Source organism: Musca domestica, unplaced genomic scaffold, assembly GCF_030504385.1.
Source record: "Musca domestica strain aabys unplaced genomic scaffold, Musca_domestica.polishedcontigs.V.1.1 1, whole genome shotgun sequence".
In the NCBI taxonomy this organism is placed as follows: Eukaryota; Metazoa; Arthropoda; class Insecta; order Diptera; family Muscidae; genus Musca; species Musca domestica.
Genome location: NW_026712114.1, coordinates 17,628,403 through 17,655,313, shown reverse-complemented (window position 1 = coordinate 17,655,313; position 26,911 = coordinate 17,628,403). Strand labels below are relative to the sequence as shown.

The 26,911-nt window shown below is 35.5% G+C and overlaps 1 protein-coding gene across 1 annotated transcript in view; it reads left to right on the top strand.

Moving 5' to 3' along the window:
- LOC101890091 (uncharacterized) overlaps positions 1 to 26,911 on the top strand; it is a 303,416-nt gene that overhangs the window by 206,322 nt on the left and 70,183 nt on the right. The window contains exons 6-7 of the mRNA XM_059119882.1: positions 7,631 to 7,746; positions 22,209 to 22,286. Coding sequence (XP_058975865.1) covers positions 7,631 to 7,746; positions 22,209 to 22,286 — 194 coding nt within the window. The remainder of the gene's footprint in view (positions 1 to 7,630; positions 7,747 to 22,208; positions 22,287 to 26,911) is intronic.

The following is a 26,911-nucleotide window of genomic DNA, read 5'->3' as shown; positions in this document are numbered from 1 at the left end:
GACAGCAGCACGAAAAAAAATAATCGCCATAAATCCTTAAAAATCATTAAGTTTTTATTTTTCTGCTGTTGTTGTTCGTGTTGTTATTCAATACATCATTTGGCCCATAAGTCTTTTAATAAAAAAAAGTGTTTCAATTTTTTATTTTATTTTTAAAGCCTAAAAACCTATAAAATCAGTTTTTCCGGACAATGTGTTTTTAATGACACCCTGTATATTTTTTTTAACGATGAGTCCCTTTTTTATAGAAATAAAGAAAACCAAAAAGGCAGGGGCTTAAAAGCTTCCTGTTTTAATGCCAAGGTTTTTTGGCTCCCCCCAAAAAAAAAGGGTGACAAATCATTAAGTTCACATTTTACTTTCTCTTCAAATGTCTTCAAACATTATTCCTCTCCTTCTACCTTAACCTAATATGCTCTCTAACACCATTCAATGCACAACCCCTTGGGGAAAGAACACTCTCTCTCACACACACACACTTACATATAGCCAAGTTATAAAAGCTTCCGCTTTAAATTGGTTTTTATCGGAAACCCGTTAAGTAATTTGCTTATTTATACTTAAAAACCATACTCTCTCAATAGCTACACACATACATGCAGATGTATGTAAATGTGTTACCTTAATATCTTCATGGCCATTAGCACTCACCATTAAGGGGAGGGGAAGGAGGGGTAAGGTTTTATTATCCCCCTCATCCTTTACTTTCCCTTTAACCAACTCCAAATCGGAAGTTGAAATGCAAAGTTATCGAACTGCAGATACATAATTCATTTAGACAAATGTAAGGTTAGTTAGCCCCCCCCTGTCCCCAGGGGGAGCGCAACGTAGAAGAATTGATACCATTCGTAGTTCTCTTAATGGTTTTGAAGTCATTAGTGTCGTTAATAATTCGTTTAGCTTAATTGTTTTGCAACAACATATGCTGATTAAGTAAATAGTTAATTACAAATGTAAGCGAAATAAAAATGGACAGCCTTAAGGGGTTATCTGCAAAAATTTAAAGAATTTTTAAATAACACTGTGCGAAAAAAATTAATTTTTTTCAATAGTTATATAGGAAAAATTTCAAACACTATGGAGGCAGAGCTATAAATAAAAGACATGGATCTTGACGTTTTAAAGGTTTATATGGCAAAGCAACCTAAATAGAGGGGGCAAGTTCCCCCAACCTCTTTCACTTTGTATAGCCTACACCCCATAGTGGTAAGGCTACTATTTCTTTGTGCATTTGTTTGTAACATGGAGAAGGAAGCGAGATAGACGCATAGTTACCTTTGGCGATCTTCATAAAATCACTTTCTGAGTCGATTTATACATGTAAGTCCGTCTGTCCGTCCGTCAGTCTGTACATGCATTCCTGTGAACAAAATGCAGGTCGCATTTATTATCCGATTCAGATGGAATTTTCCAAACAATATTTTTTTGGCCCAAGAAATATCCCTATTGAAACTGGTGAGAATCGGTTCAAATTGAGATGTAGCTCTCATATATATCTACAACCGATTTCGGGTTTATTGTACACTAAATTTTCAATATCAGTCCAAATGACCTGCATTTTGGCAATTACGACCGAATTCAGTCTTGAAGGAAGTACATCAAATTTTGTGAAAATCGGTTCAGATATATATTTCATTCGATTTGTCCCTCACGTGCGTAATATGCACTCCACGAGAATCATATTTGTTACCAGATATTAGATACAGCCCAGAAATACCTCTGCCAAATTTTTTCAAGATCCGTTCAGATTTGGATATAGATCCTATATACACTGGTGGCCAAAACTAAAACAACTTAAATCGCAAAGACAATAAATGTCCTGTAACTTTTACAAAAATAAACAAATCGTAATTATTTTTCCAGTTTTAAATGAGGGGTTTAATTCACTTTCAAGAAACTAAAAATAAAAATACAAAAATAAGTTTGAACGAAAAATAATATGTGGAAAACTAAAATGACCCAATTTTTGCTTGGTCAAAACTAAAGCAACTTATGATTTTTTATTTTAAAATAATTAAATTTTGGCTAGTAGTCGATAGCATAACCATTATTTTTGATAGCAGCTGCACACCTACGAGGCATTGAATCTATAACACGCTCAATTTGATCCTTGGGTGTGCTTTCCCAGGCACCCCGAATTCTTTAGAAAAAGTTGTGCTTATATATTTCCGAATCTCGCTTGATCTTCCTATCTACGATACTCCAAAGGTTTTCTATGGAGTTTAGGTCAGGTGATTGTGCCGGCCATAACAAAACATGAATTTTTGACTCCCGCAACCAATATTTGACAAGTTTTGATACAAGTTTGGGATCATTGTCATGCTGAAACACCCAAATCAGCCGAATATTTTACTCAGCGTAATTGAACAACGTGATGTCCAACACATCTTTGTAAACAAACCGATCCACAACTTCCTTTATTTTACGGATAGGCCCAAATCCATAGAAAGAAAAACAGCGCCACGCCATTTTTGACCCACCCTCATGCTTCACTGTACCTTTGCAACACTGCGGCTTGAGTCCTTCATTTTTTGGTCTTCTCGTCGTAAAATTTTTCACATCTGAGCCTTTAATATTAAACGTAGACTCATCCCAGAAATAATGTTTTTTTCCATTGAGCTTGATTCCACTTAATATTATCGTTTCCGAACGCCTTTTTGATTTTTTCAGATATAAATGGTTTTTTGATGTCTTACGGGCATCCAGACCAGCTGCCACTACTCGTCTACGCACTGATCTCGAGCTTATATCCAATGATTGCTCTCTCACCAATCCAATTGAACTCTTAAATGTTCTTTTTTTTTATTTCTCTCACAATTTGTGGATCAGTACGGGCTGAAGTTTTTCATGGCCTTCATCCGTTATTGACTGTTACTACTGATCCAGTTTCAAAAAACCGACTTAGTATACAGAAATAATTATGAAATCACATAAATATTTATGAAATATTTGTCGGAAATCATTTTCTGAGATATGTTGTTTTGATAGTCACTGATAATTTGCTGTTTTATTCAGGTACTGTATTTGCTTCTAGCCATTTTTAAAATTTTTTGGGCAGTACTTAAAAAACGAAAAGAAAAACACATACTGTTGTAAAAAACTTCTCAAAAAGGATTTATGACAAGCGAAATTGTCGAAGGAAGCAAAAAGCGATAAATATCACAGTAAAAACAACTGAAATTGAAGCGGTTATATGAATATACAACAGAGTTGCTTTTGTTTTGTCCAAGCCAAAATCGGGTTAATTGACTTTATCAAACATTATTTTTTATATAAAAATGAATTTTGGTTTTATGTTTTAGGTTTTTAAAAAGTGAATAAAGTACCTTATTTAAAACAAGAAAAATTTTCTCATTTTCTTAATTTTTAAAAAAGTTACAGGGCATTCATTCTCCTTGTAATTTCAGTTGCTTTAGTTTTGGCCACCAGTGTATATCTTCAAACGATCTCGGGTTAATTATTCACTAATCCAATATCAGTCCAAATGACCTGCATTTTTTCAATTCCGACCGAATTTCTGTCTAGAAGAAAGTACATCAAATTTTGTGAAAATCGGTTCAGATAAAGCTATAGCTCCCATGTATATGTTTCATCTAATTTGGGGTTTTAAGTCCCTCATATGCGTAATATGCACTCCACGACAATAATCTTTGGTACCAGATAACTTATGGAACTCAAAAATACTTTGGCCAAAGTTTAACGGGATCGGCTTCGATTTAGATATCTTTATTGCGATTTCAGGTTTATTGTGAAAATAATGGCTAATATCAGCCCAAATGGAGTGAATTTCGGACGTACGTTTATTTTGTAGAGAAGTTTTTTGCATTTTTTTACTTCGTATGGAGAATACCATTAAAGATTTTTGTAGAAGATAAACAAGTAAAAAAAGCTGTTAGTTCGGCCGGGCCGCACTTTGAATACCCTCCACCGTTTGGAACGAATTTGGCAATTTTCGAAATCAATCAATCAAAATCATCAATATAGGGAGGAGATATATATGGGGGGCTATACCAAAATGTGGACCTGCACAGACGATTTTCTGACTTAGGTTGCAGTATTCATTACGAACTTCAAATACCAAATTTTAAACAATTCCGGTGAATAATTCCGCTAAAATCATCTAAATAGCGAATATCGGGAGGTCCCGCTATATGGGGGCTATACGAAGACGTGGACCTGCAAAGACAATTTTCTGTCTTAGGCTGTAGTATAGGTGAATAATGTCGCTAAAATCAAGAAGGTACTGAATTTCGGGAGGTACCGTTATATTGGGGCAAAAGTCCTGCAGACATAATATAAATGTGAGTAAAATTGTATTAATCTACTTCATTTCGTTCGGAAGCTAGAGTGATTTCCACAGACGGATAGACGGGCAGACGGACGGACATCGATAAATCGACATAGAAATTTATGCTGATCATGAATATTTCGAGGTGTTACAAACGGAATGACAAACTTAATATACCCTCCATACTATGGTAGAGGATATAACAAGGCCCCAAACGATGCTCTTTGAAATCAAGACCTCGAAAAGTCTTATATGAAATGAAAGGACCTTCTCAAAAGGTGTCTATGAAGTATTACTTTAGGGTCTCCTGCTAAAAGACCCTGAAGTTGTATTTTCACAGAAGACATCCTACCCTTCTTCTCACACAAGGAATTATGGTAATCATTTTCTAGAAAAGATCCTTCAATTCTTTTTATGAAGAATACCACTAAGAACTTTTGTAGAAGGGAAAAAATACCCCAAGCAGTCCAAAATAAGGAGTTTTAAGAGTCATCTATGAAATGTAAACCTACTCCTTAGGGGCTTCTTCGAAAAGAAGATGCTAGATCTCGAATTTTCATGTATAAAAAGAAGGTACCAAAAGATATTGCGCAAGAATTAATGGGACATCAAAGGATTTTTTATGATATGTATGACCTTAAAAGTTGCCCTGGGAGATGAATACTCCAAATAATCATTTATGGAATGGGACTTCAAAATGTCTTCTACGAAGGGTGTCTTCAAGAAATGATATTGGTCTTTTGCGTAAAAAGGACCTCAAAATGTCCCCATTTAACAGAAGGCCTTCGATGTATTCACCAGAAAAAATCTCTAAAAAGGTCTTCCATGAAAAAAATCTAAATCAGCATTTGATGAGGAAGATTACATTTGAAAGTCTCTATTAGTAGAAACCCTATAAAGATACAATCCCCTCTGTTAATGGAAGAAATGTCATCCAGAGAAAGTAGATACCAAAAGGTATTGTGTAAAAGCTAAAATAGATCAAAAGATTTCTATGAAATTTAAGACCTTAAAGTTCCTCGGTGAGATAAATACCCCAAAAAGACCATTTATGGAATGAGACTTCGACACGTCTTATACAAAATTTGTCTAAAAGAGTTAAGAGATAAGAAACCTAAATGGTATTCTAAAAGAAGATATAAGAGGGAAAATAGGAAAAATGTTTCAACAGGCCTTCCATGAAAGAAAAGTCTAAATAAGCCTTTAAAGAAAACAAGTAAAAAAAGCAGCTTAGTTCGGCTGAGCCGAACTTTTAATATCCTCCACGATTTAGAAGGAACTTGAAAATTTTCAAAAAAAATAAAACTTCCGGAAACTACCACTTAAATGATAACTGTTATATGGAGACTATACGAAGACGTGGACCTGCTTACGAAGTTTTTTTTTTGCCATAGGCTGTAGTATCCATTGCGAACTTCAAATACGAAATTTGAATGCTCTGGTAAATAATGTCACTGCCGTAATATGGAGGCTATACGAAAAATGTTTGTCATAGGCTGTAGTACCCATTACGAACTTTAAATATGAAATTTAAAATAATTCCGGTAACTAATGTCGCTTAAATCATGAAAATACCGAATATCGGGAGGCACCGTTATATAGGGGCTATACGAAGACATGGACCTGCATACAAAAACTGTTGTCATAGGCTGTAGTGCCCATTACGAACTTTAAATATGAAATTTGAAATAATTCCGATAAATACTGTCGCTGAAATCATGAAAATACCGAATATCGGGAGGTGCCGTAATATGGGGGCTATATGAATACGTGGACCGCCATGGCCCATTTACGAACTTCACCGGTCTACTGGTAAACTATGCAAACATGCTAAATTTTAGTATTCTATCATAATTCTTTTAAAAGATAGCGTGATTACAACAGACAGACGGACAAACTGGCAAACAGACGAACAGACAGTTGACAGACGGACAGAAGGACGGACATCGCTAGATCGTCTTAGAATTTCACGCTGATCCATAATATATATACTTTGTGGGGTCTATTATAAATATTTCGAGGAGTTACAAACGGAATGGCAAAGTTAATATACCCTCCATAAAATGGTGGAGGGTATAAAAAATCTCAAAAGATATTCTATGAAATAAATACGTTTAAAAGTTTTCCATTAAAATATAGTCTCTAAAGGTATTCTATACAAAGAAAGACTCAAAAAGTCCTTTGTAAAAAAGACGCCTCAAAAATTTCTCGATGGAAAAAGTCTCCTTTAGGATTCCGAATTTTCTACATAATGTAAAAAACATAAAAGGAGATCTATGTTTACTTTATCCTTCCGCAGAATCCTAAAAATAGAATTAAATTACCTAACAAATTTTATTTGTTTTCTTAGAATCCTGTCAATTGCAGACACTTTTATTGATATCCTTTCTTCGATGCATTGAAAATATCATAAGGTCCTTCATATCCCTCAAGTATCTAGTTTACACATCCAAACAATTTATTTTTGGTAAACAAGTTTTGGTCATAAAAATTGAGATGACAAATATTTGTGTGTCTAAACTAACAGCAGCACACTATCATAACACTCGAGGACGATGTTATCCTTTGTCGATATCCCTTGTTAACATACACCAGAAAAACAACAACAAATCTTACAAAATATTCTGCAAATGACCTTATCGAGTATTTGAATTGGAAATCCTTTATTATTGCGTGTCCTAAATTCAAGTGTTTTTGTTTGTGTTGGTCGTCTTGTTCAAATATTAAACGTCATCTCGCACACACACACACAAACACACAAAGTGAAGAGCAGAATGTGTCTGCAACAGAATCTATGGACTTTGCGTTTTTAAATGAGGAGGCCAAACAAATTGACAAACAACCACCCTTTCTAGTTTCTTTGAAAAACATAAAAATTTCCCAGAAACTAAAAAAAAAATCAAAACGGCAGCAGCACTCAAAGACAAGTGAAATAAATGCTACCCCAATCAAATGCCTCGAGAAAAGAATCACAAAAAAATGGGAAATCAAAGGAAAATCCTAATGATGTCACACTGCAGTCAAAAAAATGAAAAAAAAAATCGGAAAGAAGCTAAGAATTATTATTGGAACAAATCTATCCTCATACACAACTTATTTATTTCAAAGTCAAATATCAAAACGGCATTCAAGCAAATCAATTGGGCATGTTTGAGTGTGTGTGTGAATTTCTACATAACAATACTAATAATCCGAACTTTTTTTCTGAGAGATTTTCAAAAGCCTTGTGTGATGTATTGAACTGCAATTTGGTGTCTTCGTTAAGCTTTTTCTTTTATTTATTTCTCAATTGTTAATGAAATTGTTGTTCTTGTTTTCATTTCATGTTTTTTTTTCCTCCAGAGGGTCGTGAAACTAAAAAACGCACAACTCTAGCACGTCTATTAAAAGGTTTAAAGACCGTCAATCGTCGAGATCGTGCCAGCCATCAAAATACCGCAGCTCAAGCCCAAGTCAGAGTAAGTATTAGAAAATTTTGAAAAAAATTAAATACAAATTGGATTAAGAAATTAAATCAATTAGGTGCTGCTAGGGTTGGAAACAAAACTGCCCTAGCCGGTCATTTAAAAAAAATACCTTTAAGGTCCTTTTTAAGGTATTTTTTTAAATGACTTCTTTATTTAAAAATTATATTAAACCAGTAAAGAAAGATCAAAAATCGGGCGGAGCCGACTCTATGATACCCTACACTACTATGCGTATTTTAGTAGAGCTCCCATAACAAAATAAGTTTGTATTGGGAATTTATGTGAAGTAGATCATACCAACTATGAAGCTTATTTAAATGGCTTTTGAGTAGTCACAATTAAGGAACTATATCCAATTCTAAATCGATTTTCAAAAAAAATTGACAGGCGCTATTGTACCTCTAGTATCAAATGACATTGCTGCATGATATGTTAAAAAACTATATTAAAACAAGTAAAAAAGCTTTAAGATCGGCCGGGCCGAACATTGAATACACTCCACCATTTGGAACAAATTTGACAATTTTGGAAAAAATGAAATTAAAAATTCTGTTAAAATCTTAAAAATACCGAATGTAGCCGGATCTGCACGACGACGTGAACCTGCATGGGCAACTTTAGTCATAAGCCATTACAATATTCAAATCCAAACTTGAAAAAATCGGTGAATAATGTAGCCAAATTCATCAAATATAGGGATGCACTATTACAGGGGGGGTATACGAAGGAGTGAAGCTGCACAGACAATTTTCTGTCATAAGCTGTAGAATCCATGACGAACCTCAAATACAAAATTTGAATCAATTCCGGTGAATAATGTCGCTAAAAATCATCAAAATACCGAATATCGGGAGATACCATTTTGTGGAGGCTATACAAAGGCGTGTACCTGCATGGGCAACTCTTGTCATAAGTCATTACAATATTCAGATGCGAGGCTTGAAAAAAATCGGTGAATTGTTTAGCTAAAATCATCATAATACCGAATAGAGGGAGGTACTATTATGTGGGAGCTATACGAAGACGTGGGCCTGCACGCACAATTTTAGTCATAGGCTGTAGTATCCTTTACGAACTTTAAATACGAAATTTGAAACATTTCCGGTGAATAATGTCGCTTAAATAACCAAATTCCCGAAAATAGGGAGGTACCATTATATGGGGCTATACCAAAACGTGGACCTACATGGTCAATTTTTAATACCAAAAGTCCTGCAAACATAATACACATTTGAGTAAAATTTTATCAACCTACTATCAAGCTAGGGTGATTTCCACAGACGGTCGGACATCGCTAAACCAATTTTATGCTGATCAGGAATAAACTGCAACCAATTTCAGACTCGTGTCACTTCTAAGCCACTCGTCCGACAGCTGTTAAAATTATTCCAATGACAGCTCATTATATTGTTTACAAGCGTACAAAAGCATTTTGGTGAGAATTTTCCAGAAAAAAAGTTATTCGTGATGGAATTCAAGCGTGATAGGGTGATTTATTTATATTTGGCTGGAAAACCACAAGTGGCTATCGTTAGAGCACTCCAGCATTTAAATGTGAATAAATCTTTTGTGTCTCGTACCATCGCTCGTTACCGTGATACTACTGGTAGCGTAGCCCGACGTCAAGAAAGTGGACGGAGAAAATAGCAACATTAACAAAAATGGTTCCAAAAGTAAAGAAGCGACTTAATCGAAACCTGCGTCGCAGTGGCCGAAATATGGTCCGTGAGCTGATCATATCGCAATATTCCATTCGGCAAATATTGAAAAATGAGCTCGGGGTAAAGCCATTGAAATTCCAAAAAGTGCAAGAACTTACACCGCAACAGAAAGAAAATAGACTCAAAAGAGCTAATGAGCTGCTTAGCTTGACCGAAAGTGATGAACTTCCGAATTTGGTATTCTCCGATGAGAAGACATTCGTTGTCCAGCAGTTTGTTAACAAAAAAAAAAATGATCGTGTTGACTTGCCAAAGAGGTCAGCTGAAAATGTGCACCTTCGGTTGGCCACCAGAACTCAAGCGCGCGGCCATGGTGATGGTGTGTGCAGCCATAACAGCCGATGGTCTCTCTCCGCTTGTTTTAATCGACGGTGACATCAGAATAAATAAATTATCGCGAAAATATTCTGGAGGGTGTATTAAAGCCTTGAGCAGGCAAACATTTGGCCGCAGACCTTGGACTTTCCAAAAGGATTCAGCACCCACCCAGTGAGGTTCCTTTCTCAATTCCTGCGCACAATGGCCACCAAAATCTTCGGTTACCAATCCGTTGGACTATTGTGTCTGGAGTATTTTGGAAAGCAAGGTTGGCACTAAAAAATACCAAAGCATCGATCACCTCAAGCAAGCGCTTCGCCGGGAATGGGCCAAAATACCGCAGAGCAACAGTCGGGCAGCGTGTGACGGTTTCATTGGCCGTTTGAACTCCATAATTCGTGCCCAAGGTGACTAATTCGAACAAATCTAAACTTATTCTAAAATTTGATGTTTTTTTCCGACATTCGCTCCTTCTATTTATTAAATTTAAAAAAAAAAAATAATAAAAATGATGGCGTTTGTTGCAGTGTTTTTATCTCACCCAAAATCAAAATACTATTTTTTGAACCATGCAAGTCCTCAAACAAAGTTATTAAAAATGACTCGTCTTTGGTTTTGATTGTATTTTAAAGGTATTTTTAATAGCCCACAGAGTTATTAAATATATTTTCTCAAAACAGCATAACTGTAGCCCTGAGTGCTCTTAAACCTTTAAGTTTTTGCCCTGATACCCTTACACCCACGTTTTCAGCACTGAAATCCTTGAAAAATATTTTTAGTTCAACCCGGAGAGTCCTAAAAATGTAAAAGCGATGTTTTATTAATTTCCATCTTCAAACTTTTTTCTAACTGGGTTGTGACCCCTTCACACCCTTTTAGACCTTCTACAACTCCAGCCGATGTGTTATTAAATACATCAATTTTGCAACCTACAACCAACCCCGCTCGCCCCCGCCATTTCTTTTTGCACACAACCACCCCGTCCGACATGTCTCTCAAAAAAAAAACAAAACATAAATTTTACATATGTTCGCGTTTTTACATAATCAGACAGTAACACTAAATCATGCGAATATCAACGATTATCATAAAATATTTTAAATATTTACATAGCCCCATGAGTACATGTATGTGTGCGGGTAAGTGTGTGCGAGCTATGCAATTTCATGTTGTTGTTGTTTTTATTTAAAAGTTGTAACATTTGTGTCCTTGTTGTTATTGTGTTTGCCGAAAAAAACACACAAAGAGACTAAGAGGCGAAACAAAGTTTTAATATTTAGCAGACGAGTAAACACCATCCCCCACCTCCTCCAGCCACCCTCCCACCATGCTTCACACACATGTCTGAAACATATATATTTCACTTAAAATGTTTACCAATCGTTAGGCGACCGTGGATGGTTGGGAATGGGGTTCTGTTTGTTTGTCTGATATTGGCGTTATGATGTTAGCAACTCCAAAATTTGTTTCGCATAAATAAATGTAAAAGTCCGTCTGAGCGCAAAAATAAAAGAAAAAAACTCTCAAAACTCAGTATCTGTCTATAAACTCTAAAGAACAATTTCGGTTTCTTTTTTGGCAAAGTTTTTTTTTCTTCTACTTCCCCAGCGAGACAATTTTCTTTATGTGCTGAAAAGGACTTTTTTTTACTGTCTTTTAAGAAAAACAAAATAATAAGTAACGAGAATAATAACATCAGTAAATTCATTTTATTTTTGCGAACATTAAACCATCCAACCAACCAGTCAGCCATCCAGCCAGCGAACCATAGAACCAACCATCGAACCAAGAACATTGCTATGCAAACTTTTAGACATGTGTGTAAATGGATGTGCAAATAAATGAAATGGGGTTTAGGGGGAAGGGGGTGGTGCAAAATTTGGTACCCCTGGGTGATGTACATAGATTGGGGGGATTATATGCTTATACGAGGGTTGGGTAGGGCGATTTTTTTTATTAAAATTTAATTTGAAAAAATAGGATATTTTTTCAAGGGCTGTATAGGCTCAAATTGAGGATTTTGGGAATATTTTTTTACAAGAACATCAATCAATAATTATTTTGAAAGTATTTTTGAAGGACTGCCGTAATCGTAAATTTTAAGGGACCATTTTTAGGAATATATTTAAGAATAATCAGAGGGATTTATTGAATCTATTTTTCCAAAAAAAAAAAAATATTTTTCAAAAAAAATTTTAAGTTTTTAGAACTATTTTGAAGGAAGATCTGGTCAATTACCGTAGGTATTCAAATACTATCATTGATTTTAAAAAATATTTGTCAATGACTATCAGGGCAAGAATCGTGCATATTTAAAACATTTGTTTTTAGGATTTCTGATTAGAACTATTTTTGAAAGACTATTGACCGTGGGTTTTAGTTTTGACGGGTTATCAGATTAAAATTCGTGAACTTTGTAGAAATGTTTTTGTAGGAATATCAGCATAATTGTGGCGAGTTTTGAAATACTATCAGTATACATTTTTAAGAACTTAAAATCAGGACAATATTAAAACATTTTTTACAAGAATGTTTTAAAAGTCTGTGAGATCTAAAAACCTATTTTCTATGAATGTTTGTCCTTTAATGGTATTCTTGAAAACACTCGAAGATTATTAAAATTATTTTTTCAAGATTTTTATGTGTTCCTGTCCTTTAATGGCATTCCATTAAATACCTGGACAAATGTTATAGGTTTTCTTAAATATTTTCAAAGGCTTTAACCATAGATCGGGGAATTTTTAAGAATAACTGTTGTAGAACTCGAATCATTAACAGTGAATCTCAACTTCAAGGAGACGTGGATTAAATATATATTTTTTAATAATTTTTGATTTTTGAAGGACTATTTTTCCACATTTTTCTAAAATTAATTTTTCAAGGATCCGAAATAATGTTCACGGATTTTCTTAAAAGACCCCAGGTCTTTTTGGACCATATATGTTTTGGGGCATCTAGGTGTGCCTGTCCATCCCTCTTTCTGTCTGGCTGTCATGCTCCTCCCCTACAAAGGGTCAACATTTTGAGTTATTATAACTCTTAAAGAATGTGAAGTAAGAGTCCGATTGTCTTCTAATTTGCCATATTTAAATATTGGAGTGAAGAATTAATATATTTGCCCACTCGTTCTGGTACCTGCCTTTTGGTACCAACACAAAATCTATTGTGAATATGCAATAAATCTTTCCAATGATCCGGTCACCTCCGCACATCGGGTCAACATTTATGAATAAATTAAGTTATAAAATGCGAAATAAGCATTCGATTCTCTTCAAATTTCACACATCTCAATATTTCTACTACCAAAAAGTCAGGTATGAAGATAGGGTATAACAAACTGATCCTTCTGGTAGTTCCCCTACAAATTGTTCGAATATCAAGATGCTCATAAAGTACGAAGTAAACATCCAAATTCTCTTCATATTTGGTGAGAAGGTGATAGATATCGGCCCACCCCTTGCACACACCTTTAAATGTATATTTGCAAGTGACCGCTACTTCATCAACGAAAAGTCAATTTTAGATTTGTTCCAACAGTCAGTGTTAGTCCTGTTAAGTGCTCAAAATGCACAATTTCAAAGTTTTACATACAGGGTGAGATGAAAAATCTGCAACCAAATTCAGGCTGCTGTCATTTCTAAGCCGCTCGTCCGACAGCAGTTAAAATTATTCCAGTGACAGCTCATTATATTTATTACAAGCGTACAAAAGCCTTTTTGGAGAGAATTTTCCAGAAAAAAAGTTATTCGTGATGGAATTTAAGCGGTATAGTGTGATTTCCTTATATTTGGCTGGAAAGCCCCAAGTGCCTTTCGTTAGAGCACTCCCGCCTTTAAATGTGAATAAAAGTTTTGTGTCTCGTACCATCGCTCGTTACCGTGGTAGCCTGGTTGTGTAGCCCGACGTCAAGGAAGTGGACGGAAGAAAACAGCACCATCAGCAGATATGGTTCGAAAAGTAAAGAAGCGTCTTGATCGAAACCCGCGTCGCATTGGCAGAAAAATGGCTCGTGAGTGGGACATATCGTAATATTCTATCCGGCAAATATTTGAAAATTGAGCTCGGGCTAAAACCATTGAAATTCCAAAAAGTGCAAGAACTTCCACCGCAACAGAAAGAAAATAGACTAAAAAGAGCTAAAGAGTTGCTTCGCTTGGCCGAAAGTGGTGAACTGTCGATTTTGGTTTTCTCCGATGAGAAAACATTCGTTGTCTAGAAGTTTGTAAACAAAAAAAAAAAGATTGTGTTTACTCGCCAAAGAGGTCAGCTGAAAATGTGCACCTACGGTTGGCCACCAGATCTCAAGGCCGGCCATGGTGAGGGTGTGGGCCGCCAAAACAGCCGATGGTCGCTCTCCGCTCGTATTAATTGACCGTGGCATCAGAATAAATGCCGAATATTATCGCGAAAATATTCTGGAGGGTGTATTAAACCCTCGGGCTCGTAAACAGTCTGGCCACAGACCTTGGACATTTCAACAGGACTCAGCACGCGCCACCCAATAATGGTTACAAAATGACGTTCCTCGCTTCATTTCCAGCGCGCAATGGTTACCAAAATTTCCGGATACCAATCCGTTGGACCATTGTCTCTGGAGTATTTTGGAAAGCAAGGTTGGCATTAAAAAATACCATAGTGTCGATCACCTCAAGCAAGCCCTTCGCCTGGAATGGGACAAAATACCGCAGGCCAACAGTCGGGCAGCGTGTGTCGGTTTCATTTGCCGTTTGCTCACAAAATGCAAATGCGACAGCCGATACGTTCTAAACATCAGGCATTCCAATATTTCTTTGAACAAAAAAATCCGATTCTCTTGAGAAAAGATGATAGATAACGGTCCACACCTGCTGGTACTTCCTCCACAAGCCGCCACAATTTTCAATACAGTGTCCGCCTCTTCGTTAACGAAAAGTTCACCTTACAATATTAGATTCGTTCCGGTAACCGGTACATTCCGGTTACATTCCAAAACCACCTCTTTATCTCAATTCCAGATACCAACAGTGACCTCAATATCGAATTTGAGGCTTCCAGATAGAACGCATTTCCAAACCACTGTCAAATCTCAAACACAGACACTAACGGTTATCTAGAAAATTTCATATTTCAAGCACTATCTGCTCGCCCAATACTAAATTGTACCTAATATAGTACTATTTGGTACTTTTCCTGCACTTGTAGTACACATTTACGAAACCGCGTCTTTATCTCAAACCTACCACCAATAGTGGGACTCCTATACAATATTTCAAAACTCCAGCTTAATCCTTTCATCAAACTGAAACCAAACTGTTCCAAAAATTAGTACAGTTCACACACTTAGTAAATGTTTCCAAAATTACCTTCATATATCGAACTTACTTCCCAATTTTGGTTCTCCTACCAAATTTAACATTGTTAGCTCCATACGTTCGCCTAATACAAGGTGGCGCAAAAGTAATCCTTCTATCAGAAAGTGCTATGAATTTTACGATTGCCTCTAATGTCTAATTACAGGCAAAAAACATCGGAATGACTATCAAGTACATGTGCATGTACAAGTTTGCGCAAAAGTAAACTTCCGATGTTTTCTGGCTGTAATTAAAACATTAGAGGCCAATCGTTAAATTTATAGCATTTTCTGATAGGAGGATTACTTTCGTGTCATCTTCCAACATGGTAGGATTTAAGAAGTTAAGTACCTCTTTCGAACTTTCCGTAACCTTAAAGTTCGAACTTCCAAAAACCTTTCGGTGCATAAATCCTGCATTATATTAGTGACTCTCGTTCCAAATTTGAGAATTCTAACTCATTCCGCAATCAATTTTTAGTACTTTTTGTACCCTTTTAGTACAAGTTTCTACAAATCAATCTTATCATACGCCTTCGCACCAACACTAACACTCGTGCAAAAATTAAAGATTCTAGCTTCAGCCGATTCGTCTGCGCGTTGATACTCATTCAGTCGGTCTCAATACAATCAGCTATTTCACTTCTCGTATATATCTTTACATAGATATCTGACTATAATATATAGATATCATACCATTGGCCCACTCATTTGGAACGCTGAAGGATTGAACCGTGTTTGAAAAATTATTTTTTAAAATTAAAGGCACGTTGAAGATTGAAAACTATATTTAATGAAACCGATTTGGAGATATGTACGTTCCTTTAAAGTACTATTATTAAAAATTCCACGAAAAAGGAGTATATAGTCCTTAACAAAAATTTTTGAAAACTCCACATTTATGGATTGAGTGATATTTGAAAAACATATTTTACAAATCATTCAAGAATCTGGGAAAGTATTCTTCTGAGGAACTCCATTTCTCTTTTGCCCTCCCCTCGTAGATTTCCCCAATTATTTCCTTTTCTTCCTTATAACAAAAAGAAAGAAAGCTTTTAATATTCCATCTCATGTATGTGAAAAAAAATGTAATGCCAGTCAAGCCAGTATATTTACTTAACTCCCTTAAAGAAACAAAGTTTCCGCTATGTAAGAAAGGGTGGGGGAGCCAACGGAAGTTTGAGGTTTTCCCCGCTGGAAACTGTAATGGCATGCCTTCCACTTTGTCCCCCTTCCACCCAGTCATTGAAGACAAACATAAAAAAATAAAACCCAAAAGAATCTTAGATTTATATTATTTGGCAATTGTTTGTTGTAATTTTTATTATTTGTTCTTATTTCTTGATGCTTCTGTTGTCGTTGTTGTTGTTGCTGTTTTATTCATAGAAGACGCTTCACTAAATTTCCCAAGAATATTAAAGTTATGGTTATATTCTAAATGATAACAATAAATATAAAGAAAAAAGGCTCTACCCGGAGATTTTGGTATTAAAGGCCGGTCGGCCCGCCAACATTCATTTCCGTTTTTTTTTTTTTTTTCAAACGGATAACCAGCAATGACCTTTTATGCTCTGCAAATATTTTTTATTACAGAAAAATTTTTGTGGAGCGAGGGAGGTGGTTGCTTCGCCACAAAAATCCTGAAAACTAAAAAAATGTTAATTTAATCAAAACATTGTTTGAATTTCTTTATAAATGTTGTGACATCATCCCAGCCTCTGGATTTAAATATTTTCATGGGAACTCTTTTTTCTGTTGTTGTTGCCTTCAAACCAATCCTTTTTTCCATTTTGCCTCCAAACTTGACATTATTAATTAGAGGTTAATGCTTATCTTATATTTCAAGAGGGTGCCTGGGTTGAGTTGTGTCGTCTGTGGCATTGCCTGGTTCTCTTACGTGCCACTGATGATGGGAAACCAATGACGCATTTTCTGCCACCATCCATCCAGGTTGGCAGTCAGCCAGCCAGCCAGCAAGTCAGCCATCCAGCCAGCCTGGCAGGTGATAAAGCACGCATTGTGTTACTACTTGTCGCTTAAACGCCAATGGTTGGTTGGAAGCCAATGAAATTTCCCTTTTATTTGCCCTCATCATTCATTGTTGAATGTCAGTCAGAGGTAAAGCTGTTGGCAATTTGTTCCTTGCTTGGCTGGATTTTGCATTACCCTGCAGACTTTAGGGTAAAACTTGGTTACAAATTGTTTCAATCTAATTACGTTGATGATAATCATGATGACATGAAGTGGCTGACTGACTTGGCTGGTGGGTTGGTTGGTTGGTTGCTTGGCTTGGCTGCAAGGTTTGTTCGTTGCTTTGTTGGCTGGCTGGAGTTGCACGAAAATGCATTGCATTTTTTCGTCATTCTTTTGCTGTAACAAAAGTTTATTTAAGAAGTGCAATTTATATTCAGATTGTGGCAAAGAATTTTTCTTCTTTTTTGTTTCGTTCATCTTCCAAAGAGGTTTCATTATGGCTTTCTCAATGAGGCGAAATTTCTCCTACTTTAGTTTAAAATTTAATTAGATCGAATATTGTTCGCAAAAAGGTATGGCGGCATCAGAATGTGAAGAGCACTTAAGGTTGTAACTTTTTTTTTTTGGTGTATGTAAGAGTTTTTTTTTTGGGAATTCTAAAATGCAATTAGGAGTATTTTTTGGCTTGGGGAAATCCATGAGGTGTGCAATGAATTCTTACCTTAATATTTGGTATGAAATGGAAATTGAAGCTTGAACTGAGTGGAGAATTTCAGGAAACGTAGATTTAATTTCTCCTATTTGAAATTTGAACATTTATTTCATATGCTGGAAGATTTTTTCCTAACCTGGGAAAATATGCCATAAAATATTGAATTTCATTAAAAATGTTTCTATTGTTTTTGAAAAAATTATAAAATATTTGGATGGTCCTTGAAAAAATGTTTGGATGTTCCTAGAAAAGAAATGTTTTAAAATCCAGGTTCGAGCCTTTTTCGTGTAATTTTTGTAAAATATAGTTGAAGAAGTCCATTAAAAAATTTATTTAAAAAATTCTGGCTACTTTGTTCCTTGAACAAATAAATATGTTTTAACTGAGTGGAGAATTTTAGGAAACGTAGATTTAATTTCTCATATTTAAAATTTTAACATTCATTTCATATGTTGGAATATTTTATCCTAACCAGGGAAAATATGCCATAAAATATTGAATTTCATTAAAAATGTACAAAACATTTTTAAGAATATTGCGAAAGCCAAATTTTTTTTAATTTTATGGAAAATCAGATTCTTATAAATGTTTTGGCAGTTCATTAAGAACATCTCCTGAATTCCCACTATTTTGCGGCAACATTTCCTTAGCAACAATTTCTAAAAAAAAGATCACTCTCCACAACATTTTGTAGTGGAAACATATGTATAAAATGATTTTAATTACGAAAGGTTTTGAAGAGGTGGTTGCAACGAAGAGCCTTTCAATGAAAACCTCATCAACTTATTTTATGAAAAAGCTGTTTTATAATAAAATTATTGTATCAAAATCGGCAAATGTATCTTGTGAGCAAATGTATCCCTCCGCAACATTTCGTAAAAAAGTCAGTTTTCATAGGAAATGTTGCGAAAGAACTGTAGACGTTTAAAATGAAAACCTTAGAAACTCAGCTTAAGGAGCAGTATTTCGTACTAAAACGCAACTTTTTATTAATTTTTGTTTCCAAAATAGTTAATTTTAACAAAACAATTTTTCAGCAAAAATCAGCTTCTCACGAACATCTCCTGACGAAATGTTGCGGAGGTGCGGCTCTCACTCAAACTGATATATCAATTTTAATTAAGATATTTTGCAGAAAGGAACATTTGCGAAGGGAGAACATGAGGAAAAAACAAGTAAAAAAACATTAAGTTCGGCCGGGCCGAACTTTTAATACCCTCCAACTTAGGGTAATGGGAACATTAGAACCAATTATGACCCACAAATACCAATTTTTAGACATATTCGTGGGAAAATGTGGCAAAAATCATCAAAATACCGAATATCGGGAGGTACCGTTAAATGGGGGCTACACCAAAACGTGGACTTATAGATGCAATGTTTCGCCACCGGAGCTAGAACACATTATGACCAACAAATACCATTTTTTGGGAAACCCATGAAAAAATGTGGCAAAAATCATCAAAATACCGAATATCGGGAGGTACCGTTTTATGGGGGCTATACCAAATCGTGGACCGACCGACATGTTACAAACGGAATGACAAAATTAATATACCCTCCTTTCCAAGGTGTAGGGTATAATAATTCCCATCAACATGTTCTTAATGGTAAAGCTTCCAAACAATTTTTTTTTTTCAGCAACATTTCTAAAAAACATTTTCTTAGAAAATGTTTCTATATTCAGGGCCAATATATTCTCTGGAATATAATTCGAAGGAATAAGATAGCAGTTCTTAGCAGTTTCTCAAAAAATTATCTTAAATTAAATTATTCTTCTTAGCAACATTTCTTAAGAGAAACATTGTTGTTAGCAACTTTTATTAAAGCAATGTATATTCCTAGCAACTTTAATAACTGATTCTCAGCAACATTTTACTCTGATCAAATTTCCTTAGTTACTTGAGCTAATAAAACCAAAATTTGCAACTCTTCCTCAACATTTGAGCAAGGTTTTATTTTAAACAATTAGCTTCTGCGTGAAAAAAGAAATCTAAAATGAGTTCTAAATATTTTATTCTTGAAGAGCAACATTTTTAAGAGCAACATATTTTTAGAAAATGTTTTAAGGGATGAAATTTCTCAGCAACATTTTTCTTAAGAAATAGTTTTTGAAGTTATTGACAATAAGCTAAATTCTCAGCAACATTTATTAAGACACGCATCTCCTCGGCGTTTCAGCAATTATTTTCTATAAAGAAAATAAAGTAGTTCGTAGTTATCCTTAAGGAAAAAAATCTATCCACATTCTGCCAAGATATTTTTTTAATTTAATTGTAGATATAAAAGCAAAAACAGATTCTCAGCAATTGTAGTTGAGACTTTTCCTGACATTCTCGGCAAAATAATTTAGAACAGTTTCTTGGCAAAACTTTTTGAAAAAAAAAAACTCTTAGCAACAATGTTTACAAATTCAGATGTTCGTTCAACATCATTGAAACATAACTTAAAGCAGAGCAGTAACAGCTAATCAACAAATGTTGATGACAGCGTCTCAGCAACATGTTTCAATGACTTATTTTATAAGAATAGCTTACCACTATTATTTAATAATGAAAACTTTTACTCAGCAAATTTTTTGTGAGAAAAATAGTGAGTAAAATTAGTCGCCACGGAGATTTTCCAGACCCATTTAACGATTCGACTAAGGGCTCATTTGTTTCACAATCTTCTTGGGTTCGCCTGTAGTCTTGGAGAAAATGAATTCGTTTGCACGGTACAGAAAAATCATAACTTTTTATACCCTACACCACAAGGTATTATGTCTTTGTGCATTTGTTTGTAACAGGCAAAGGGAAACGAGATAGACTCATAGTTCCTTTTGATGGTCTGCATAGAATCACTTTCTGAGTTGATTTATGCATGTCAGTCCGTCCGTCTGTCTGTCCGTCTGTCCATGTATTTTTGTAAACAAAGCACAGTTCGCATTTATTGTCCGATCCACATGAAATTTTGCACAAATCATTTGTTTGGCCCAAGGACGAACCCTATTGAAATTGGAGATAATCGGGAAAATTTTAGATATAGCTCCCATATATATCTTCGTCCGATTTGCCTTTATTGTGAACCAAACGTGTAATATCAGCCCCAATAGTATAGAATTTTGCATATTCAACCAAATTAGGCCAAATTTGATCAAAATCGGTTCAGATATAGCTATAGCGGCCATATATATTGTTCATCCGATTTGTTACTTTTGTCCTCCGCAGCCGTAATATGCACTCTGTAACAACAATATTTATCGAAATATATCAATTGCAGCTCAGAAATACCTTTGCTAAATTTTATCGAGATCGGTTAAGATTTGGATATAGCTCCCAATTTACTCGTCCGATTTACTTTTTATTTTGCACCAAACGTGTAATATTTGACCAAATGGGATGGAATTTGGCACATACGACCCAATTGTGTCTAGAAGCTAGTATGCCAAGTATGCCGGTTCAGATATAGCTATAGCTCCCATATATATTGATCATCCGATTTGTTGTATTTGTTACCCAGAGCCGTAATATGCACTCCGTAGCCACGATATTCAGGGAAATATATCAAATACAGCTCAGAAATATCCTTGCCAAATTTAATCGAGATCGGTTCAGATTTGGACATAGCTCCCATAAATATCTTTATCTGAATTCAAATTAATAATGCATCAAATGGGCAATACAAGTCCGAATTTAAAAGATACAAATGCTTCGGCACATATAGCCCTTTGAACTTTAATTTATAATTATAATCATAGCGTATTTGATTGAATTCTCCCATAAAAACTTGTAATTGTTATGTGGTGTAGGGTATCATAAAGTCGGCCTGCCCGACTTTAGGACTTTCTTTACTGGTTTTAAAATAAAGTTTTAGTATGTCCTTCTGGCGTATGATACATTAAAACTACTTGGATATATTACTCCATGATGTACTGTAAATTTATGAAACTCATACTTTCCAATGCATATCAAGTAATTTTGATTATTTTCTTAGAATTAATTTGTCTTCTTTAATTTTTAGTATATGTTATATTTGAAAAAAAAATCCAACGAATGTCCCTTAACAAAAATCCCAAAAGGTCATCTACTTTCAATTAAGACTCGAGGGAATATTTGCATGTCTACCAAAAAAAAAATATATATTTTGTTATCTGATTTCAAGCGACGCATAAAACAAGTCTTGAAGACATTTTTGTCCTTCATCAGAGGTCATTCGATGATGTCGTTAGATAATACTGTTGCCCTGCTTTACTGGAAATGCATTCAAATTCTGCTCAAAATTCCATTAGTTGGCTATAGCAAGCAGAGCATATAACATAACAAATAATGATATTATCATATTTTTCCCATACTCTTCCTTGCTCCTTTCTAATATTTTCTATGTGTGTGTGTTTGTTCTTCTTCTTTTTTTATTGCAGGCGGCAAACGAACGTTTACGGCACTTTCAAACCCTAAATGGTGGCCATCAACATAGTTTCGAGGAGACAATTCATAGGGTAAGTATGATGATGGTTTTTTTCTTTCTTTTTTGATTTTTGGGTTGATAGTTACATCAGAAAGAAACGAACTCTACAACATAACCCTGCCCTCCGGTGGCTATGCATGTCAGTAGCTCCAAAGTGAAGGTGAATGATAGAAATCTTATTATGCACTCCAAAGAGCATCAGCTCAGACTAAGGATTCCCATATCCAACTCCATCTCAGAAAGCTATCTATAGCCTTCATCATTGACTCTCATACATATTCCTTTGGCATATTCATAAGGTAGCACACGACGACTAAGGATGCGCCATTATCTCTGGTGTTGATAATGTAATGCCATAGGAAAAATTCAAAGTTTTATAGGGCTATACCTTGTATTTTTCTCTCGCTCTGTTGTTTTTGTTGTTGTTATTTTGCCGAGCTGAACACTAAACGTTCGTTTCAGGCGAAAACAAAAGACTAGAAACTAACATTTTGAGAGTTCATTGCCGCTACCTTTGCAACGTTGAACGGCAGAATTCATTCATTATTAATGAAAAACAACAAAATATCATCATCATCGGCAGCAGCAGAGGATAGACAACAACAAAAACAACTACTACAACTTGTAAGAGAGAAAAAAACAACAAAATATAGAAAACTACAAAACATAACGCCTTATGCTAAGTTGCATACATTGGAACAACATCAATATACACTTAGTGACAACAACATCAGCTCAAGCTGCCGGAGCGTATGACACAGCTGCTGTTTTGTCTCCGGCAAAAACAATGGCATCATTGACGTCATTTACCTTTACAAGGCATCAACTAAACGGCTGCAACCAGCATTAATAGCAACAAGAACAAGAACCAACATCACCAGCTTTGCCTTTTGCTTGCAAGCAGGTAGCCGGCTATGAATGAGTGTCATAATATTTACTGCAAGCAAACTTTTCTCCAGATTACAAGACACTCACCCGCACTCACCCGAGAGACAGACTAACAGACAAACAAACACTTACAAAGGACACGAGGCCCATCGAACTGACACACAGACAGGTATGGGATCATGCAACAACCTTAGTTTTTGATAGCAACACCTTAGTATTATAGTCCTCTTCCACCCTCAACAACTAATGCCTGAATCACTGCCACTTCTTTGCCTTGCTCCATCATCATCTCCTGCCTTATGGCTTTGGTTTATATTACAGTTATGCTGAAATACTTTGTCGTCAGAATTTTTTTTTTTTTTTTTTTTTTTTTTGTTAAGAGAGAAATCATTAAACTTGGAATTGCTGCTAGCCCAAGTGCTTTTAACAACAGCAACAACTGCAGCAACTTGTTTCTCATGTGTCCTGGCCATTACACATGTACCTCCTAAAAGTAGACTTGAAAATTATTCTTTTGAGTGCATCACAGACCACTCAAATTTACACACACACACCAACACATATTATTAACATAGATACACATTTAACGGAAAAAAAAATAGAAATACGAACTAAAATGGATATCTTGTCTTTCCTCCACTTTGATGGGAGGCCATACCGGCGGCAAGAAAATGTCCTTTTGAGAGAAGAGTATTTTTTGTGCAAAATTGAAATGTGAGAATCAAATAATGAAAACAAGTAAAAAAAAAAACAGCTAAGTTCGCCGTGCCGAACTTTTAATACCCTCCACCATTTGGAAGGAACTTGAAAATTTTCAAAAAATTCCGAAAACTACCACTTATATGAAAACCGTTGCATGGAAACTATACGAAGACGGGATCTGCTTATGAATTTTTTTGTCCTACGAAATTTGTTACAATTCCTGTGAATAATGTCGCAAAAATCATGCAAATACCGACTATCGTGAGGTATCGTTATATGGGGGCTACTCGAAGATGTGGACCTTTCATTCAATAATTTTAGTCATATGCTGTAGTGCCCATTACGAACTTCAAATATGAAATTTGAAATGATTCCGGTAAATAATGTCGCTAAAATCATGAAAATACCGAATATCAGGAGGGACCGTTTTATGGGGGCTATGCAAAAACGTGGAGCGAAATAGCCCATTTACGAACTTAACCTGCCCATTGGTAAAATATGCATGTATGCAAAATTTAGACTTCAATCTCAATTCGTTCGAAATATAGACAGACAGACGGACAGACAGGCGAACACCGCTCTTCTCGTCTTAGAATTTTACGCTGATCCAGAATATATGTACTTTGTAGGGTCTATTATGAATATATCGAAGAGTAACAAAAGGATTGATAAAGTTAATATACCCTACATAGAATGGTGGAGGGTATAAAAATTGGAATGTCCTCAAGCCTAGATAATTCGTAGAAGACACTACGAAAAAGAATTGACAAAAGGGGAGTATAGAGTAGTAGAGTACGATTTTCTAAAAACATCGTTTGGGCATTTTTTTTTAAAAAAGAGGTATGAATGAGGCGCCATCCTTGTAACCCTTCGCAAGGAAGCGACTAAGAACCAATTTAAAAATCCATTGGAATATGACCCAAATTTTACCCACTTTTTTCCAAAGATCGGCTTATTACAGCTTTACTCAAACAATTATTATTCCTCTATATGGTCAGCCATATGACCCATCTGAAAGGGTATTATTTTTGCAAAACTTTTACCTTTATTCCAAAAGGGGGGAAATTTTTGCACCCTAAACCCTAAAGGGGTTTGAAAAAATGTGTGTGAGAGTGAGAGAGATATAGAGAAGGGGAGTGTAATATTAAAAAAAAAAAAAAAAAAAAACAAGTAAAAAAGCTGTATGTTCGGCCGGGCCGAACTTTGAAGAATTATGCTCTCAGTCTGATGGCTACAAAGGTTCTTAAATAAGTATCATTCCTCTATATGAGAAACCATTGGATGGATGCAGCATCTGAATGGGTATTATTTTTGATAGCTTTATTTAGGTTCTCCAAACGGGTAAATTTCTCCAGTAATAAAATAATTTAGTTGATTTTTACATGGATTTAAAAAAGGGCCTGAAAAAGTGTGTGAGAGAGGCAGAGGAGTAAAAAGAATGGGAGTTATAATATTAAAAAGAAAACAAGTAAAAAAGCTGTATGTTCGACCGGGAAGAACTTTGAATACCCTCCACCATTTACAACGAATTTGGCAATTTTCACAAAAAATAAAATACGTTAAAAATTTTAAAAAATACGGATTGAGCCGTTATATTTGGGCCTATACGACGATGTGGACCTGCATAGGCAACTTGAAAAAAATCGGTGAATATTGTAGCTAAAATCATCAAAATACAGAATAAAGGGAGGTACCATGGGGGCTATACCAACACGTGGACCTGCACAGACACTTTTCTGTCAAAGGCTGTTCCGAATATCGGGAGGTACCGTTATATGGGGCCATACGTAGACGTGGACCTGCACAGACAATCTCCTGTCATAGGTTTTAGCATCCATAACGAACATCAAATACCAAATTTGAATCAATTCCGGTGAATAATGTCGCTAAAATCCACAAAGTACCGAATATCGGAGTTACCGTTATATGGGGGCTATACGAAGATGTGGACCTGCACACACAATTTTCTGTCTTAGGCTGTAGTATCTACCACGAACTACAAATACAAAATTTAAAACAATTCCGGTGAATAATGTCGCAAAAATCATCAAAGTACCTAATATCGGGAGGTACCCTTGTATGGGGGACGTGAACCTACATGGTCCATTTTCAATACCAAAAATTCTGTAGACATAATATTCATTTGAGAAAAATTGTATCAATCTACTTCATTTCGTTCGGAAGCTAGAGTGATTTCCACAGACGGACGGGCATCACTAAATCGACATAGAATTTTATGCTGATCAAGAACATGGTTTTGTAGGTTCTAAAATGTATATTTCGAAGTGTTACAAACGGAATGACAACCTTAATATATCCTCAATACTATGGTGTATGCTATAAAAACTGCAACAAAGTCAAACGCCATAATTTTTACTTTTTTTATTTTATTGAATTAAAGCTAAAAATGTCGGAAATAGCATCAAATTTTAGAATAAGTTAAGATTTGTTCGAATTGGTCACCTTTGGCACTTCAAACACCGTCACACGCTGCCCGAATGTTGCCCTGCGGCATTTTGATCCATTCCCGGCGAAGTGCTTGCTTGAGGTGATCGACACTTTGGTATTTTTAAGTGCCAACCTTGCTTTCCAAAATACTCCAGACACAATAGTCCAACGGATTGGTATCCGGTGATTTTGGTGCCCATTGTGCGCTGGAAATGAAGCGAGGAACCTCATTATGTAACCATTCTAGGTTGGCGCGTGCTGAGTGCGATGGTGCTGAGTCCTATGGAATTTTTCAAGGTCTGCGGCCAAAATGCTTGCGTGCCCAAGGCTTTAATTACATTCGCTCCATTTCTGCTGATGTTGCTGTTTTCTTCCGTCCACTTCCTTGACGTTGCGCTACGCTACCAGTATCACGGCAACGAGCGATGGTACGAGACACAAAAGATTTATCCACATTTAAATGCTGGAGTGCTCTAACGATAGTCACTTGTGGTTTTCCAGCCAAATATAAAGAAATCACACTATCACGCTTGAATTCCACCACGAATAACTTTTTTTCTGGAAAATTCTCATCAAAATGCTTTTGTACGCTTGTAAACAATATAATGAACTGTCACT